The 18,200-nt window shown below is 44.1% G+C and overlaps 1 protein-coding gene across 3 annotated transcripts in view; it reads right to left on the reverse strand.

Moving 5' to 3' along the window:
* Positions 1-273: 273 nt before the first annotated feature.
* Positions 274-18,200, reverse strand: part of LOC129703185 (protein FAM131A-like) — an 87,423-nt gene continuing 69,496 nt past the window's right edge. For 2 of the 3 annotated variants that reach the window (XM_055645360.1, XM_055645362.1), the window contains exons 4-6: positions 16,034-16,216; positions 11,150-11,278; positions 275-3,108 (exon numbers count right to left, since the gene is read on the reverse strand). In XM_055645360.1, coding sequence (XP_055501335.1) covers positions 2,609-3,108; positions 11,150-11,278; positions 16,034-16,216 — 812 coding nt within the window. In that variant the 3' untranslated portion in view covers positions 275-2,608. Of the gene's footprint in view, positions 3,109-11,149; positions 11,279-16,033; positions 16,217-18,200 lie in introns of all 3 variants that reach the window. The other variant, XM_055645361.1, reaches the window with a different exon arrangement.

Genomic DNA, 18,200 nt, shown 5'->3' on the forward strand with positions numbered 1-18,200 from the left:
ATTTCCATCAGTGAGCCCTGCTATATTGCTACTGACTGCCAAACCCAGGCAAGCCACTTCTTGCATGTCAACCATTGATTCCCACAGATTTATTGAGGCAGCCTAAAGGGATATTTTCATGAAACTAAAACGTAATTATCATTAAATGTTACTATTTTCATGCCAAAATCATTACTTGTCTTATGATGGCAATGTCCAAAACCTATGTATTTGTTTAATTTTGGACATTAATGGAAGATTAGAGAAGCTTTATATCTAATGAAAGATCTAAGAAGAAAAGTCCACAAGCTGAAGCAAGCAAAGGAACTTACTGATAATTTATTTGGAATTCTTAATTGTTGCTATAACAAAGAAAAAGATAGACAAAAGAAGACATTATTTCCTAAAGAAACAGTACCGCATCATACATGTACAATTTTACAAAATAAATAAGTGCAAATAGATGTCATCAGAGCATTCACAGTGGCATCTTCCACTGAAGTGGGAATTTTCAAAACTTTAAGAGAAACAAAAATATTTGCAAAGCTTAGAAAGGTCTGCGACCAATGCCGATCACTGTGAAAAGTCACTTAAAATGGTTTAATCGGCAAGGTTTCTTAGATGCATTTAGCAAAAAGGCCCTATCAAAACAAATAGACTTGCATTTCCTTAGTTGCAGACTCAAACACATCCAAAACAAACAGGCAATATCATCACATGTCCACAGCCAAACAGTAACAGTTTTTTCCATTTGTAGGGTTAGATCTCCTAATGTTGATGTTGTCACTCTGAGTTTATGTTTTACCAACAGATTATGCATGGTAAGTAGAAACTAATCATGTTGCTTCAGTATTCTGGAGGTGAAGGAAGTATAGTCGCTGAGCAGATGATGTAAAGAAAGTACGTTAGTGGACAATCAAAGACAATGATGTTTCTGGAGGGAATAAATAATATCTACACACCATATCCAAATAAAATGCCTGTGCCAGTCAAATAACAGCAGCTTTGTCGCTATGATCTGGCAATGTTGTGACTAAAGGCTTGGATAGAGCGGATGTGGAGAGGATGTTTCCACTAGTGGGAGAATCTAGGACCAGAGGCCATAATCTCAGAATTAAAGGATGTTCCTTTAGGAGGGAGATGAGAATGCATTTCTTTAGTCAGAGGAAAGCTGTGGAATTCTTTGCCACAAAAGGATGTGGAGGCCAAGTCAATGGATATTTTTAAGGCAGCGATAGATAGATTTTTGATTAGTACGGGTGTCAGGGGTTATGGGGAGAAGGCAGGAGAATGGGGTCAGGAGGGATAGATAGATCAGCCATGATTGAATGGCGGAGTAGACTTGATGGGCCGCATGGCCTAATTCAGCTCCTATCACTTATGACCTTATGAAGCAAAGATGGTGTTGATTTTACAGGAAAACAACCATTGTCAAATTAAAAAAACTTTACAGAGGGGAGTTTTTTTCATTGCCAATCCAGTTACATGCCAAAAAAGCATCAACAACACAAAATAGCTATAGGTAAAGAACTGCCATGAACTAAAATCTTCCTCACATGCAAGTGTGTCATCTGATATGGGTTATTAGAAAATGAGAGCCCTGGGTACTGTAATAGTGCACCTTTCTGAGTAACGTGGGAAAGAATAAAATGCACCACGTTTCATCATCTCTGAAGGGTTGGTACATTAATTCCAAGGAGAACGTACTTTTTGATTTTTTTCGAAATGTTAACAATGTAACCTGCGAGTGTGCCTTCACCATCAGTATTTCAGGCTGTCTCTTGCGTTTTAATAGAGTGGGAGGATTCCTGTATTGTTTTTATGCAGATGTTTTGTTGAAACACTTGCACTTGAAACAGCGTACTATGAAAGTCAGTAATACCACAGTATTCTTTGTTTGTCGACGATATCACACAGTGATAACAAGGAAATATACCCTACAACAACAGCACTGAAGCCCCGTGCAATGCAATATACAGCAAGCAGTACCTTACAAGATGCAGACACAAATACAAAAATATAAAATTTGAATCGTAATGCACTTTTCCTTTACTGCATCAGTGGAAACTATTTTATCCAAAATTAGAGGAACCAACGGTGGGAGTTTAAAAGATTTAGACACTTCCATGTTTTTTTATTAGACTATTGAAAATTAATTACTTGTCAGACCATAGTATGTTGAATGGTATAAAACTAGTAGATTAAAAGCAAATACCTCTTTGATTAAATATTTTTAAAAAGACGTTGTGTGTCTGGTCTTAAGTACATTCCAGCAGCTGCTTAATCTTGTACGAAGATTATAATTTGGCCATTTTAACACAAGACATAGCCATGCCATTAAGACTGGAGAGTGCTTTCCAGCATGAAAAATAACGTTGCACGGAATTTAAAGATCAGTAAGAAAGGTTCTCAAAGCTTGAGCTACATACCGTGCGAAGAACATTTCAGCAAACAGTTCCTTTGAGCACTTCGTAGCATGCGAACCTGTGAAGTGCTTGTACCTTTGCAACCCAACCTCAGGCAATTATTTGTGCAAAGGGTAGTCTCTTACAAAATACAGAGAGATTGTGTGGACGCTTAAAGACCAGTATCAAAGGGAGTAAGTAACGCATGCCAGGGTGACTAGGATTCATTGATCTTCAGCTTCATCCTCCTCCAGAGACACCACACCTGAGGAAGCAACGTCTGATACCTTCCTCCGCCCCTCATACTTCCCGTCCTCCTTCTTTGAAATGCTTTTATAGTCTTGGCATGACATATCGTCTTCTTCTGGAGTGAAACAAGATTCAGCGTAAGACACAGAATAAGAGGAGTCCTCACAGATAAGGTTCCTAAAGGCACATTCAATGTTTCCGCTTGGGTGCAGCTGAGATATCACTTCCCGATGACCAGGCACCGCGCCCATCTGGCCAAACAGTTTTGCGGCTAATTCAGTCGGGGTGTCCAGTTCCACTTTAAGCAAAGGATGGTCTTCCAGACTGCACAGACTTGAACAAAGGGTCTCTGGAGAGACGGTCTGGGAGGAATCACTCTCCTGCTCACACGAGGCCTGTCTCACCGTAAATTGGCACAGATGGCTGTGCATCCGGTCTCTTGAATAATTCACTTGGGGATGCTGTGTTGCTGGATCTGAAACAAGAATATTATATTGGCATAAATACTGGGGCGTTTACACTCATTACGATGCACAGATTATTGGCATGATTTTTCAGAGCTGAAATCCTGATCAGCAGATGTAAATAAACTCAAAATGTAAATAGCATATTTAATACATTCATTTAAAACAGTGTTTAAAACAATCAGGAGGAATGGAAGCAACCACATATCCTGGTTTACAAAAGGAGTCATGAAGTGCAGTAGAAACTCAGCGGGTCAGGCAACATCGCTAATGAACATGGATAGATGAAGGTCTTGGCCCGAAACGTCACCCATTCCTTCTCTCCAGAGATGCTGCCAGTCACGCTGAGTTACTCCACCATTTTACATCTATTACGGATAGATGACATTTGGGTCAGGACCATTCTTCAGAATGATTGTGGTGTGTGGGGGGGTGGAGAGGGGGATGGAGGAGGGTAGAAAGCTGGAAGCAAGACAAAGTCTGGCAAATGTTAGATGGATACATGTGAGGGTGTTTTTGATAGGCAGGTACCAGGGTGGCGCATTGTTGGGAGTTGTAGAGTTGCTGCCTTACAGCGCCAGAGACCCGGGTTCCATCCTGTCTCGAGGTACTGTCTGTATAGAGTTTGTACCTTCTCCCTGTGACCACATGCGTCTTCTCCAGGCCTTCTGGTTTCCTCCCACATCCCAAAGACGTACAGGTTTGTAAGTTAATTGGCTTCGGTAAATTGTAAAATTGCCCCTAGTGTGTAGATTAGTATTAGTGTACGGGGTGATGGATGTAGACTCGGGGGTGGGGCAAACGGTCTGTTTCCGCATTGTATTTCTAAAGGCTAAAGTTCAAAGGGCACAGATGAAAAGACAAAAACATATGAGAGAAGGGTAGGTACGAATTGTAAAATATCGATGAGAGGAGCGGTGGTGGGGGGTGGGGGGGAGAAATGGGACAGAGGCCCTTCCCACAGTCCTACTTTTGTTTGGTGCATTCTATAGTTTACACACACACACACACACACACACACACACACACACACACACACACACACACACACACACACACACACACACACACACACACACACACACACACACACACACACACACACAGAGTTTTAATAGATACTAGACCAAGTGCAGACCCGTGCAAGTGGAGGGGGCGGCCTGATGTCATCGCGCAATGCCACACGGTAGGCGTACGCCGTTAAGACGCTGCGTACGATGCCAAGACGCTGCGTATATGTCCGTCGCGATGCTGCGTACGCCCTCAATGTGCCTGCGGTCCGACAGGCCGTTGACGCGCAGGATTTCGGACAGTGTAAGCCAGTGAGAACGGCGTAAAGTAGCGGGGGGGAGCAGGCGATCTTTGGCTTCGGCTGACAGTGCCCCAGCGTGACAGGGGGGGGGGGGGGGGGGGGGGGGGGGGGGGGGGGGTGGAGGAAGTAAAATCACTAGCGAAATGGGAAAAAAGGTCGGTCGCTAGCAAAATGGGAAAAATGTCGGCATTTTTGGCGCAGAGCCGGGCGGCAGCTGCCATTATGGTCGCTGACCAGCAGGAGGCACAAAATGAGTGAGTGGCGGGGGGGAGGATTTTATTAAAAATGTATACAGAAAAATGACTGAATTTAATGAGTGGATGAGCGAATGTAAAAGTGAAATGGCTAGCGAAATGGTAAAAATCTCGGCATGTTTGTGTCTGGTTTTGGCGGAATAACAAATCAAAGGCCAAAAAAATGACATACGCACACACGCAGAGTTTTAAAAGTGTATAGATATGATAAAACCATAACAAACTACACATTCAACTGGACAAAAAATTTAAAAAGACAGACGGACTGCAGAGGCCGCTGCAATATCGGTCGCGCCGCATGGACTATTGTTGATATTGGTTCTGAAATTCTCGTTGATCACAGAATTTCTCACGACAGAGCATGAGAAATTCTGTGATCAGTGTGAGAGCGTGAGAATTGGGTGAAATGCTTGAGTCTCACGCTCAATGCGTTAGAGTTGGCAGCTCTGCATTCTTACCACTCTTCAGGCTTCATCTGAGACTTTAGGCCTCCTTGTCGTTCATTAGTTTAGTTTGGAGATACAGCAAGAAAGGCCCACCGAGTCTGTATCAACCGCACAAAAGTCAAATGTGGGTCCCTTGAAGGCAGACACGGGTGAAATTATTATGGGGAACAAGGAAATGGCAGAAGAGTTGAACAGTTACTTCGGATCTGTCTTCACTAAGGAGGACACAAACAATCTCCCAGATGTACTGGAGGACAGAGGATCGAGGGGGTTGAGGAACTGAAAGAAATTTTCATTAGGTGAGAAATAGTATTGGGTAGGCTAATGGGACTGAAGGATGATAAATCCCCTGGGCCTGATGGTCTGCATCCCAGGGTCCTCAGGGAGGTGGCACTAGAAATAGTGGACGCATTGGTGATCATTTTCCGATGTTCAATAGATTCAGGATCAGTTCCTGTGGATTGGAGGATAGCTAATGTTATCCCACTTTTCAAGAAATGAGCGAGAGAGAAAATGGGGAATTACAGACCAGTTAGCCCGACTTCGGTGGTGGGAAAGATGCTGGAGTTAATCATTAAAGAGGTAATAATGGGGCATTGGATAGCAGTAAAAGGATTAGTCCAAGTCAACATGGATTTATGAAAGGGAAATCATGCCTGACTAATCTTCTGGAATTTTTTGAGGATGTGACAAGTAAAATGGATGAAAGGGAGCCAGTGGATGTAGTGTATCTAGACTTTCAGAAAGCCTTTGATAAGGTCCCGCACGGGAGACTGGGGACTAAAATAAGAGTGCATGGTATTGGGAGTAGGGTATTGACATGGATAGAAAATTGGTTGGCAGACTGGAAGCAAAGAGAAGGAGTGAACGGTTCCTTTTCAGAATGGCAGGCAGTGGCTAGTGGAGTGCCGCAAGGCTCGGTGTTGGGGCCGCAACTGTTTACCATATATATTAATGATTTGGATGAGAGAATTAGGAGCAACACTAGCAGGTTTGCAGATGACACAAAGCTGGGTGGCAGTGTGAACTGTGAAGAGGATGTTAGGAGGTTGCAGGGTGACCTAGACAGGTTGAGTTGAGTGGGCAGATGCGTGGCAGATGCAGTATAATATAGATAAATGTGAGGTTATCCACTTTGGCGGCAAAAACAAGGGGGCAGATTATTATCTCAATGGGGTTAGGTTAGGTAAGCAGGAGGTGCAGCGAGACCTGGGCGTCCTTGTACACCGGTCACTGAAAGTTGGCATGCAGGTACAGCAGGCAGTGAAGAAAGCTGATGGAATGTTGGCCTTCATAACAAGAGGATTTCAGTATAGGTGTAAAGAGGTTCTTCTGCAGTTGTATAGGGCTCTGGTGAGACCACATCTGGAGTAGTGTGTACAGTTTTGGTCTCCTAATTTGTGGAAGGACATCCTTGTGATTGAGGCAGTGCAGCATAGGTTCACGAGATTGATCCCTGGGATGACGGGACTGTCATATGAGGAAAGATTGAAAAGACTAGGCTTGTATTCACTGGAGTTTAGAAGGATGAGGGGGAATCTTATAGAAACATATAAAATTATAAAAGGACTGGACAAGTTAGATGCAGGAAAAATGGTCCCAATGTTGAGCGAGTCCAGAACCAGGGACCACAGTCTTAAAATAAAGGGGAGGCCATTTAAGACTGAGGTGAGAAAAAACTTTTTCACCCAGAGAGTTATGAATTTGTGGAACTCCCTGCCACAGAGGGCAGTGGAGGCCAAGTCACTGGATGGATTTAAGAGAGAGTTAGATAGAGCTCTAGGGGCTAGTGGAGTCAAGGGATATGGGGAGAAGGCAGGCACGGGCTATTGATTGGGGACGATCAGCCATGATCACAATGAATGGCGGTGCTGGCTCGAAGGGCCGAATGTCCTCCTCCTGCACCTATTTTCTATGTTTCTATGTTTCTATGACCAGCAATCCACGCATACTAACGATGAGAACAAGGGGTCACAGTTTAAGGATAAGGGGGAAATCTTTTAGGACCGAGATGAGGAAAACCTTTTTCACACAGAGAGTGGTGAATCTCTGGAATTTTCTGCCGCAGAAGGTAGTTGAGGCCACAGTTCATTGGCTATATTTAAGAGAGAGTTAGATGTGGCCCTTGTGGCTAAAGGGATCAGGGGGTATGGAGAGAAGGCAGGAACAGGATACTGAGTTGGATGATCAGCCATGATCATATTGAATGGCGGTGCAGGCTCGAATGGCCTACTCCTGCACCTATTTTCTATGTTTCTATGTTTTCTATACACACTAGGGACAATTAACACTTATCCCAAGCTAATTAACCTACAAACCTGTGCATCTTTGGAGTGTGGGAGGAATCCCATGATCTCAGAGAAAACCCATGCAAAGCACTCTAAATGCAACAACTCTACTGCTGCGCCACCATGTCACCCTTCTGCTCTTCAGTTTGCAGCATCTCACTAAGAGGGTCTATTGGATGTACCGTGTAGATCTTCATCAACTTCAGTAGATCTTCATGGGTGGCACATTGGTGCAGCGGTAGAGCTACTGCCTCACAGCGGGCTACGGGCGCTGTCAGTACAGAGTTTGTATGTTCACCCCGTGACCTGCGCGGGCTTTCTCCCAGATCTCCCATGTACTCACACACTCCAAAGGCGTACAGGTTTGTTGGTTAATTGGCTTTGGTAAATTGTAAAGTGTGTATATGATAGCGTTAGTGTACAGGGGTCACTGGTCAGCGCGGGCTCAGTGGGCCGAAGGGCCTGTTTCCACGCCGTATCTCTGAACTAAACTAAATTGACAAAAACAATGGAATCTTAATTTTTAAAAGACTAATGTTAATTTCTGCAATCAATCTTGTTCTTGTGTGGCTCTTGCACCAGCAATCAATTGCTGATTTAGATCAGAGAGGTTGAGAAGTAAGCATTCGCCAACAAAAGCCATCCCTCAGGTGTTGTAAGGTCCAGTGTTTTTGTTCTGCGTTAGAATGCAGCATGTGTGCTGCCTGGAAACATGGCACTGACAATGCGGAGACTCTTCCACCAATTCACCAGCTCCTGCTCCCAACATGGCACACAGCCCAGGCAAGTATTTACATGCTCGCCACAGAAGCAGATTTACAGTCACATATTACAATGGCTCCACACTCTTCAATCTCTACTCCTACAGCAACTATTCTTACTTTAACTATGATCACTGGCTCGATTATAATCATGTATTGGGTTTCCGCTGACTGGATGGCATGCAGCAAAAGCTTTTCACTGTACCTCAGGCAGGTGACAATAAATTAATGTTCAAGAAGGAACTGCAAATGCTGGAAAATCGAAGGTAGAAAAAAATGCTGGAGAAACTCAGCGGGTGCAGCAGCATCTATGGAGCGAAGGAAATAGGCAACGTTTCGGGCCGAAACCCTTCTTCAGATTGATGTAGTGTGGGGACGGGAAGAAGAAAGGAAAAGGAGGAGCTGGAGGGCTGAGGGAGAGCTGAGAAGGGGAGGAGACAGCAAGGGCTACCGGAAATTGGAGAAGTCAATGTTCGTACCACTGGGGTGCAGACTGCCCAAGCGGAATATGAGGTGCTGCTCCTCCAATTGACAGTGGGCCTCACTCTGGCCATGGAGGAGGCCCAGGACAGAAAGGTTGGATTTGGAATGGGAGGGGGAATTGAAGTGCTGAGCCACAGGGAGATCAGGTTGGTTATTGCGGACCGAGCGGAGGTGTTGGGCGAAGCGATCGCCAAGCCAACGCTTGGTCTTGCCGATGTAGATCAGCTGACATCTAGAGCAGCGGATGCAATAGATGAGGTTGGAGGAGGTTCAGGTGAACCTCTGTCGCACCTGGATCGACTGCTTGGGTCCTTGAATGGAGTCGAGGGGGGAGGTAAAGCGACAAGTGTAGCATCTCTTGCGGTTGACAATAAATTAAACTGAGCTGAACTGAACTGAATTGAACATTGACTGAGTGCAAACCTTTCCTCAATAATCAACCGCGGTGGAGAACCTGAGCCTGCAAATGGTTTGCTCGTCCAAGAGGTTACGGTATAAGTGAACTTCCAAGCGGGTCAAGTCAAGGAGATTAGCAAAAATAATCTTTTCCAGTCAAGGTGAAGGCTGTTTGATCTGAAACATTAACTGTGTTGCTGACCTTAGTTTTTCCAGCATTTTCTGATTTTTATTTCAGGTTTCCAGCAGTTTTTCTTTGATTTTCAGTCATTTGAAGACTTCCCGCTTAAGTCATTCTTGCCGCTACTGAGGGGCAGCAGTAAATTTACTAATTCAATTAGGTTGAAAAATAGAAGGTCATTTGCAAGCAACTGACAACAATGAACCAAGGAGGGTGATTCTAAAATTGTAATGTTGATTTAGTTTAGGTTAGAGATACAGTGAGGAAACAGGCCCTTCAGCCCACGGAGTCCACACTGACCAGCGATCCGCCCATACTAACACTATCCTACACACACTAGGGACAATTTACATTTACACCAAGCCAATTAACCTACAAACCTGTGCATCTTTGGAATGTGGGAGGAAACCGGAGATCCTGGAGAAAACCTACGCAGGTCACGGGGAGAAGGTACAAACCGTACAGACAGCACCCGTAGTCAGGATCGAACCCGGTTCTCTGGCGCTGTAAGGAAGTAGGTCTACCGCTACTTGGAATTTATTTTTTTTAATGCATTTGAATTGTTCATGGTAACACCAAATGTCAAGATGACCTGTCAGATTCTGGCAACATGCATTGCCATGCAGAGGGAATATAGGCATGATCTAAATTACTTACATCCACGTGGGTGCATGAGCACATTAGATGCAAAATGAAAGAATGATGGCTACAAAAGATCTATCAGATGTTCAGGCCACTTTCCAAAGCTGCTTCTGTACTGCCCAGCCACTTTGTAATGGCCATTGTATAAATGATCTCAACTTCCAAGATCTGAAGTTGAAAAAGTTGGGCAGCATCCCTCTCCTTATGTGCAGGAAGGAACTGCAGATGCTGGTTTACACCGAAGATAGACACACAATGTTGGAGTAACTCAGCGGGACAGGCAGCATCGCTGGAGAGAAGGAATGGATGGCATTTCAGATCAAGACCTTTCTTAGACAATAGACAATAGGTGCAGGAGTGGGCCATTCGGCCCTTCGAGCCAGCACCGCCATTCGATGTGATCATGGCTGATCATCCCCAATCAATACACCGTTCCTGCCTTCTCCCCATATCCCCTATTTTTAAGAGCCCTATCTAGCTCTCTCTTGAAAGCAACCAGAGAACCTGCCTCCACTGCCCTCTGAGGCAGAGAATTCCACAGACTCACCACTCTCTGTGAGAAAAAGTGTTTGTTCGTCTCCATTCTAAATGGATTACTCCTTATTCTTAAACTTCTTCTGACTTAGAGTCAAGGGAGAGGGAAACTAGAGATATGGAAACTAAGGGAAGGTGTGAAAGGGTAAGGGTATCTATCATTTTCACACCTTACCCTTCCATATCTCTAAATTCCCTCTCCTCTGACTCTCCGTCTGAAGAAGGGTCTCGACCAGAAACATCACCCATTCCTTCTCTCCAGAGACGCTGCCTGCCCCTCTCCTCATATTGGAGATTGTCGTATGATAAGAGATGCCCAGAGCTGAAGGTCAGCCCAGTCAGGTCATGTACTCTGTCAACATGAATTACAACCACATACAAAGGAGTAATAACTAGCCATTGGAACTATGGCCCTGAAAGTGAATATCAGAGGAAGGCGAAAAATGGAATCAGTGACAACTTGTAATGTTGCCAAAAGTGTAACAACTAGCAATGTTCCCTGAGGAATCTCAAAACTGAGATGATATGCTGGAACAGAAATAGATGGAAAATGAAATCCAAGTCTTAAGTAACATTGTGACATAAAATGTCAACATTAATGCTTACTTCCAGACTTCCACACTTTGCGAAAAGTAATAATGCATATTGATAACCAAACACAAGGTAAACTATGCTGAAATATCATTTGTAGCATCTTCAATAGGTGCAGAATAATCATGAATGCTACAGAAATGCATTGAAGAGGTCTCCATTACCAGCTGGTTGTGTGTTCTCCATGCTTGGTACAAAATCTTCATCATACGAGTCGTCATTCATCTCATCACCGTCAACAGATGACCATGCTTTTAGTTTGGCCTCTGCTATTTCAAACTGCTCCGCCACACCTGAAATACAATTAAGACAATTAAAAGAATTGAAAAAGGGTCTCGACCCGAAACATCACCTTTTCCTTTTCTCCAGAGAAGCTGTTTGACTCGCTGAGTTACTCCAGCTTTTTGTGTCTATACACAATTAATCTCACTTACAACTATTGTATAAACAGATATTTGTAAGCCAAAGCAGTAAATAAGAAACTTGTAAATGTTACCCGATCAAAAGTTTCAGCAGTGTGGAAGAGCATGCATTTGAATTGTAGATAGATAGAATTAGAATTAGACAGATCTGAACAGCAAACCATTGCTCAATTGAACAAGAGCAAGGACAGCTTGTATTTTCATTGAATAACATTAGCGAATGCTAGAATCACTCAAAGTATTAGGCAGCAACTGTGAAAAGAGAAACATGTTCAAAGAGCAAGGATGTGCTGGCACTGGAGAGGATCCAGAGGAGGTTTAAGAGAACGATCTCAGGAATGAGTGTTCGTCGGCACTGGGCCTGTACTCGCTGGAGTTTAGAAAGATGAGGGGGGACCTCATTGAAACTTACCGAATAGTGAAAGGCTTGGATAGGGTGGATGTGGAGAGAATGTTTCCACTAGTTGGAGAGTCTTGAACTAGAGGTCCTAGCCTCAGAATTAAAGGACATTCCTTTAGGAAGGAGATGAGGAGGAACCTCTTTAGCCAGAGGGTGGTGAATCTGTGGAATTCAATGCCACAGAAGACTGTGCATGCCAAGTCAATGGATATATTTAAAGCAGAGATAGATAGATTCTTGGTTGGTATAGGTGTCAGGGGTTAGGCATTAGAGGAACGGATGTTTCCACTGGAGGGAGAGTCTAGAATCAGAGGTCATAGCCGCAGAATTAAAGGGTGCTCTTTTATAAAGGAGGTGAGGACCTGCTGAGTTCTCCCAAAGGCTGCTGCTGGTCGTGGCTTTCTCATTAATGCTGTTACTTGGCAAGTCACAGCATCAGTAACCATACATACTCTTGGCTCCTGCCTATGTGACATCAGGCATGGTTACGGATGATGGGGATGTTTCCTGCATCTATTCATGCTCTCCTGATGAACTGCACTGTCCCTGAATAGATGCAGGAAACATCCACATCATTGTATTCATCTCCCTTCAGGGGTTCAACCTTTCCACCTCCAACTCTGTTCCATATGCAGGTTGTTTCAGGCTGTTCTCAATATGACGAAGGGTTTCGACCCGAAATGTTGCCCATTTCCTTCGCTCCATAGATGCAGCCTCACCCGCTGAGTTTCTCCAGCATTTTTGTCTACCATCGATTTTCCAGCATCTGCAGTTCCCTCTTAAACAGTTCTCAATCTGATATTTGGAGGCTGTGCCTCATACAGAAATGAGATTGTAAAGGACCATACACTAATTCATTAAGCAGAAAGAATGTTAAACCACAAACACTGTGTAAAATAGGAAATCAATCCGTTATGATTTGTCTCTTCTTATATGCCGCCATGTTGGAATCCAGGTGGCTAATTTGTGTTTCCAGCCCACATATCCATCTCCATAAAAGCGTCTGAGTCCGTCCGTTACCTCAGTCCATTCACTGCTAAAACCTTTGTCGATACAACTGCTGTATATCAAAAATTGAATATTCCTGGGTTCTCCAAGCTGCTTTCCCATGTTACACCTTCCTTATCATGTATCTATACACTGTAAATGGCTCGATTGTAATCACATATTGTCTTTCCGCTGACTGGATAGCACGCAACCAAAGCATTTCACCGTGCCTCGGTACATGTGACAATAGACAAAACTGAACAAAGCAGCTCAACCAAATCTCCATTGCTTGCATCATGACTTTCCTGTTCACTAACTACTACTGAGATCTTTTAGCAAACCACTTTCACTTCACTGCTTTCTCAAATCTAAACTGTGCTTCTCAGGCAGCCCCTCTATCTGGAAGAACTTGCTTCCATTCTAGTTTTGTAGGGCTTGAGGTGGCTACTGAGGTCAATGTGGGAATCGCAAGGCTCTTCCACAAATGGGGCAAGACGTGCCTGATGGGACAAGCAGGTAGCTTGAGAAGTGGTGCTCTCCTTCCCCCCAGCTTCTTTGTGCATCCGAAGATAGACACAAAAAGCTGGAGTAACTCAGCGGGTCAGACAGCATCTCTGGAGAAAAGGATAGGTGACGTTTCAGGTCAAGACCCTTCTTCAGACTGAAAGTCAGGGGAAAGTGAAACGAGAGATATAGATGGTGATATAGAGAGAAATAGAACAAAATGAATGAAAGATATTCAAATAAGTAACGATCAAGGAAATGGTCGATTTTTTGCTGTGGGCTGTGTAATAAGGAATTATATAGACAATGAGACAAGATGACTTTGACTTGGGTGGGGAAGGATGGAGAGAGATGGGATGCAAGCGTTACTTGGTTAGTGTAGATTAGTGTGTCGATACTAGATATATATATATAGACTAAGTGGGACCCATTGGGTCCCAGCATCACACAGGAGGGCTGGTCATCCAACGCAGTATTCCACTTCCCCACCAATTCCAATATTGCTCACCAGTGGGGGGGGGGGGGGGGTGTTGTCTGTTGCGCTAGTATGGGTGTTGCGGGCCGAAGGTACTGGTTTCCAGAGGGCTAGAATAGATTTTGTGGGCCGTATGGATGCTTGGGCAGGCATGCAACTGTTGCAACAAAGCCAAGCCAAGGCAAACAATTGGGCTGCAGCCACTCGACAACCAAAATTCATTTTGTGAACACAAACTTGTCAAAAAAGGCGAGGCAAACAATTGGCTGCAGACACCCGACAACCAAAATTCATTTTGTGAACACAAACTTGTTAAAAAGGGCTGCAGCTGCTTTACAGCCGCATCGAGGGGACTCACCGTGGAGTGGACGTGCGTTCAGTGTTATTCGCAGCTCGGTCTCTGCCGGACCCTCTCGCTTCCTGGGTCCGGCAGAGACTGAGTGAGGCACAACACTTCCTGGTTTTATAGTCCCTCCCCCTGCCGCCAGCGGGGGCAGCAGTGAGAATGGGGAAGTTTGTAAAAACATGAATATCTCTCTCATTTTTCAACGACGGAAAAAATCCTCCACACTCATATGGCAGAGGGGGGCTCTGAGCGAGGTGGCCAAAAATGACGGCCGTAGGTGGCGGCGTTCTCTTGGAAATTGCAGCGCAGTCGACCAAAAGCGGTCAAGATCAGAGATTTAGTCATATAGATATATTACCACACAGGTTATGCATGCTGCACATTCCTTATGTAGTCTAGTCCGGATCTTCACCAATATTGCTGACCCGGTGGTTACCGCACACAAGCTTACTGGTGTGCTCTCTCTATCTTAGATTAGCCATATGCATGAAGACGAAAGCACAAGGCGTTTCCTCCATGGAATTGCTAATTGGACTGCAGACACCCGATAACCAAAATTCATTTGCCAGGACAATTTCCGGAAGTTTAAAGATACCAGCAATACTAAAATCATCAAAATAAAATGGCAGTCTGCTCCCCAAATTTCTGCCGATTGAGCCCTAACATAAATTAGGAACTTGGGACAACTATTTGCAGGTAGGAAATAAGCAGAAAGGTTTTCAACTCAAATTCGAATGTACAAAATTAGAGCCGATTTATCTAAACCACCTTCAACCTGTCAATCTCCGAGCTATAAACTACCCAAACCATTACAAAGATGATGGAACATCAGCGGTCCATTACAATTTAATTTATTTCCTAAGAACAGAGTATGGAAGTTGGGATGTAATGTTAAAATTGTACAAGGCATTGGTGAGGCCAATTCTGGAGTATGGTGTACAATTTTGGTCGCCTAATTATAGGAAGGATGTCAACAAAATAGAGAGAGTACAGAGGAGATTTACTAGAATGTTGCCTGGGTTTCAGCAACTAAGTTACAGAGAAAGGTTGAATAAGTTAGGGCTTTATTCTTTGGAGCGCAGAAGGTTAAGGGGGGACTTGATAGAGGTTTTTAAAATGATGAGAGGGATAGACAGAGTTGACGTGGAAAAGCTTTTCCCACTGAGAGTAGGGAAGATTCAAACAAGGGGACATGACTTGAGAATTAAGGGACTGAAGTTTAGGGGTAGCATGAGGGGGAACTTCTTTACTCAGAGAGTGGTAGCTGTGTGGAATGAGCTCCCAGTGGAAGTGGTGGAGGCAGGTTCGTTTTTATCATTTAAAAATAAATTGGATAGTTATATGGATGGGAAGGGAATGGAGGGTTATGGTCTGAGCGCAGGTATATGGGACTAAGGGAGATTATGTGTTCGGCACGGACTAGAAGGGTCGAGATGGCCTGTTTCCGTGCTGTAATTGTTATATGGTTATATGGAACAGCCTCCAAATATCACTTCTTTGACATATTTAATCGATTATTTCAAAAAGCATTCATTTGCAAGTAACAGAAAGCGAACAAAAACATGTTATTAGGATGAAAGGAAGACATTTTAAAATGATTTAAAACTGACATTCCCTCAGAAGAAAACCTCAAGAAGGATATTTATCAATGAATGAAGATGGATGCAAAATGCTGCAGTAACTCAGTGGGTCAGGCAGCATCTCTGGAAAGAAGGAATGGGTGACTCTTCGTACATCAATTAATGACTGAACTTGTTCGAATAATGCAGATAATTTTGTGTTTTGGGTGTTCCACCCAAGTTGACACTATAATTATCATTATATATAATGATTATATTATATATAATTTTTATCACCAAGGGCCAAGTAGATTTAGTGCATTGAATGAGATTTTCAATTGAGGACGGCATTTACCTGCTGCAAATCTTGCTTCCTGTTCCCCTTCGCTTAGGTCAGAGTAGGAATTGAAATCAATCTCGAGAGTCATTGGTGAATCTATTGGCTTGCACCAACCTTTCCACTCAATGAGGTGAGCAACGCGGCCCTGAGCCATGGCTGTAGGTTTGGTTACATGGTCTTTTACCACCTGGGAAAAACCTAGACAAGATAAAAAGATAAGAAACCCGTTTAGAAGAAAACACACCTGAAGACCATTAACATTGTCAGTTAATACACTGATCAATAACAGTGTTCAACATGCAGTGATACTGTATTCATCCTGAGATAGAAAAAAAATAGGTACAGGAGTAGGCCATTCGACCCTTCAACGCCATTCAATATGACCATGGTTGATCATCTAAAATCAGTACCCCATTCCTGCTTTTTCCCCATATCCCTCGATTCCGTTAGCCCTGGGAGCTAAATCCAACTCTCTCTTGAAAGCATCCAGTCTGCCTTCTGTAGCAGAGAATTACAGATTCACAACTCTCTGGGTGAAAAAGTTTTTCCTGATCTCAGTCCAAAATGGCCATTCTTTATTTTTAAACTGCAACCCCTGGTTATGGACTCCTCCAACATCGGGGACATTTTTCCTGCATCTAGCCTGTCCAATCCTTTAAGAATTTGATATGTTTCTATAAGATCCCCTCTCATCGTTCTGACTTCCAGTGAATACAAGCCCAGCCGACCCATTCTTAATCTTATTACAGTCCTGCCGTCCTGAGGAAAGCTCAACCTTTCCCTATAGCTCAGGCATTTGAGTCCTGGCAATATCCTCAAATCTTCTCTGTACCCTTTCCAGCTTTAAACATCTTTCCTCTAACAGGGTGATCGAAGTTGAACAGAATACTCCAGATGTGGCCTCACCAATGTCTTGTACAACTGCAACATGGCCTCACAACCTCTATACTCAGTATTCAGACTGGTGAAGGCCAATGTGCCGAAAGCTTGCTTCTCAGTATCAGTATCAGTATATCTTTATTGTCATTTCCTGAGTACTCACATACCCAGAGGAAACAAAAAAACGTTGCTCAACCAGTGTCCATTCAGTGTGCAGTACAAATAACAAGTAAATAGAAATAAAAATACATATATCATGAACAAATTAAATTAAACACTCTACTCTCTACTAAACATCAACAGGCGTTCCGATTGACAGCTGCTGCAGTGTGTCCAGGTTGATGGTTGGTGCGCGATACTTTGGCAGGGGGCTAAGTCCGTTTATCAGTCTTATAGCCTGCGGGAAGAAGCTGAGGAGCATCCTGCTGGTTTTGCAGCTAATGCTCCTGTACCTCTTCCCAGATGGCAGGATGGAGAATATGTGATGCGATGGGTGGTAGGGGTCTTTGATGATGGAGATGGCTCTGCTGATACATCTCTTCCTGTATATGTCCAGCAGGAAAGGGAGTGGAGCACCAATAATCCTGCTGGCGGTCTTCACAATCCTGTCAAGTTGGTGCCGTTCCTACGCCTTGCAGCTCCCGAACCAGGAAGTGATGCCGTTGATTAATGTGCTCTCGATTGTCCCCCTATAAAAAGTCCGTAGGTGTGTAGTGGGGAGACCTGCTTTACGTAGTCTTCGGAGAGGGTGTAGTCGCTGCTGGGCTCTCTTGACCAGAGCTGTGGTGTTGGTCGTGGACGTCAGGTTATCTGACAGGTGGAGTCCTAGGAACTTCACGCTGCTGACCCTTTCCACATCAGCTCCATCGATGTGCAGAGGTGTATGGTGTTGTTTTCCCGCCCTCCTGAAGTCAACCACCATCTCCTTAGTTTTTCCCACGTTGAGAATGAGGTTGTGGGATTTGCACCAACCTGTGAGCAGCTCCACCTCCATCCTGTACGCCGATTCATCATTGTCACTGATGAGACCCACCACTGTTGTGTCATCAGCGAACTTGTTGATGAAGTTGTTGTTGAGTCTAGCAGTACAGTCGTGTGTCAGCAGACTAAACAGAAGGGGGCTTAGGACACCACTTTCAGGAAAGGATGTACCTGCATTCCTAGATCTCTTTGCTCTACAACACTCCCCAGTGCCCCGCTCTTCACTGTGAAGGTCCTGCCCTGGTTAGAGTTCACAAAATGCTACACCTCACACTTGTTTGTCTTAAACTCTATTAACTATTCCCCGGACCATCTGCCCAAC

The sequence above is a fragment of the Leucoraja erinacea genome, chromosome 14 (assembly GCF_028641065.1).
Source record: "Leucoraja erinacea ecotype New England chromosome 14, Leri_hhj_1, whole genome shotgun sequence".
In the NCBI taxonomy this organism is placed as follows: Eukaryota; Metazoa; Chordata; class Chondrichthyes; order Rajiformes; family Rajidae; genus Leucoraja; species Leucoraja erinaceus.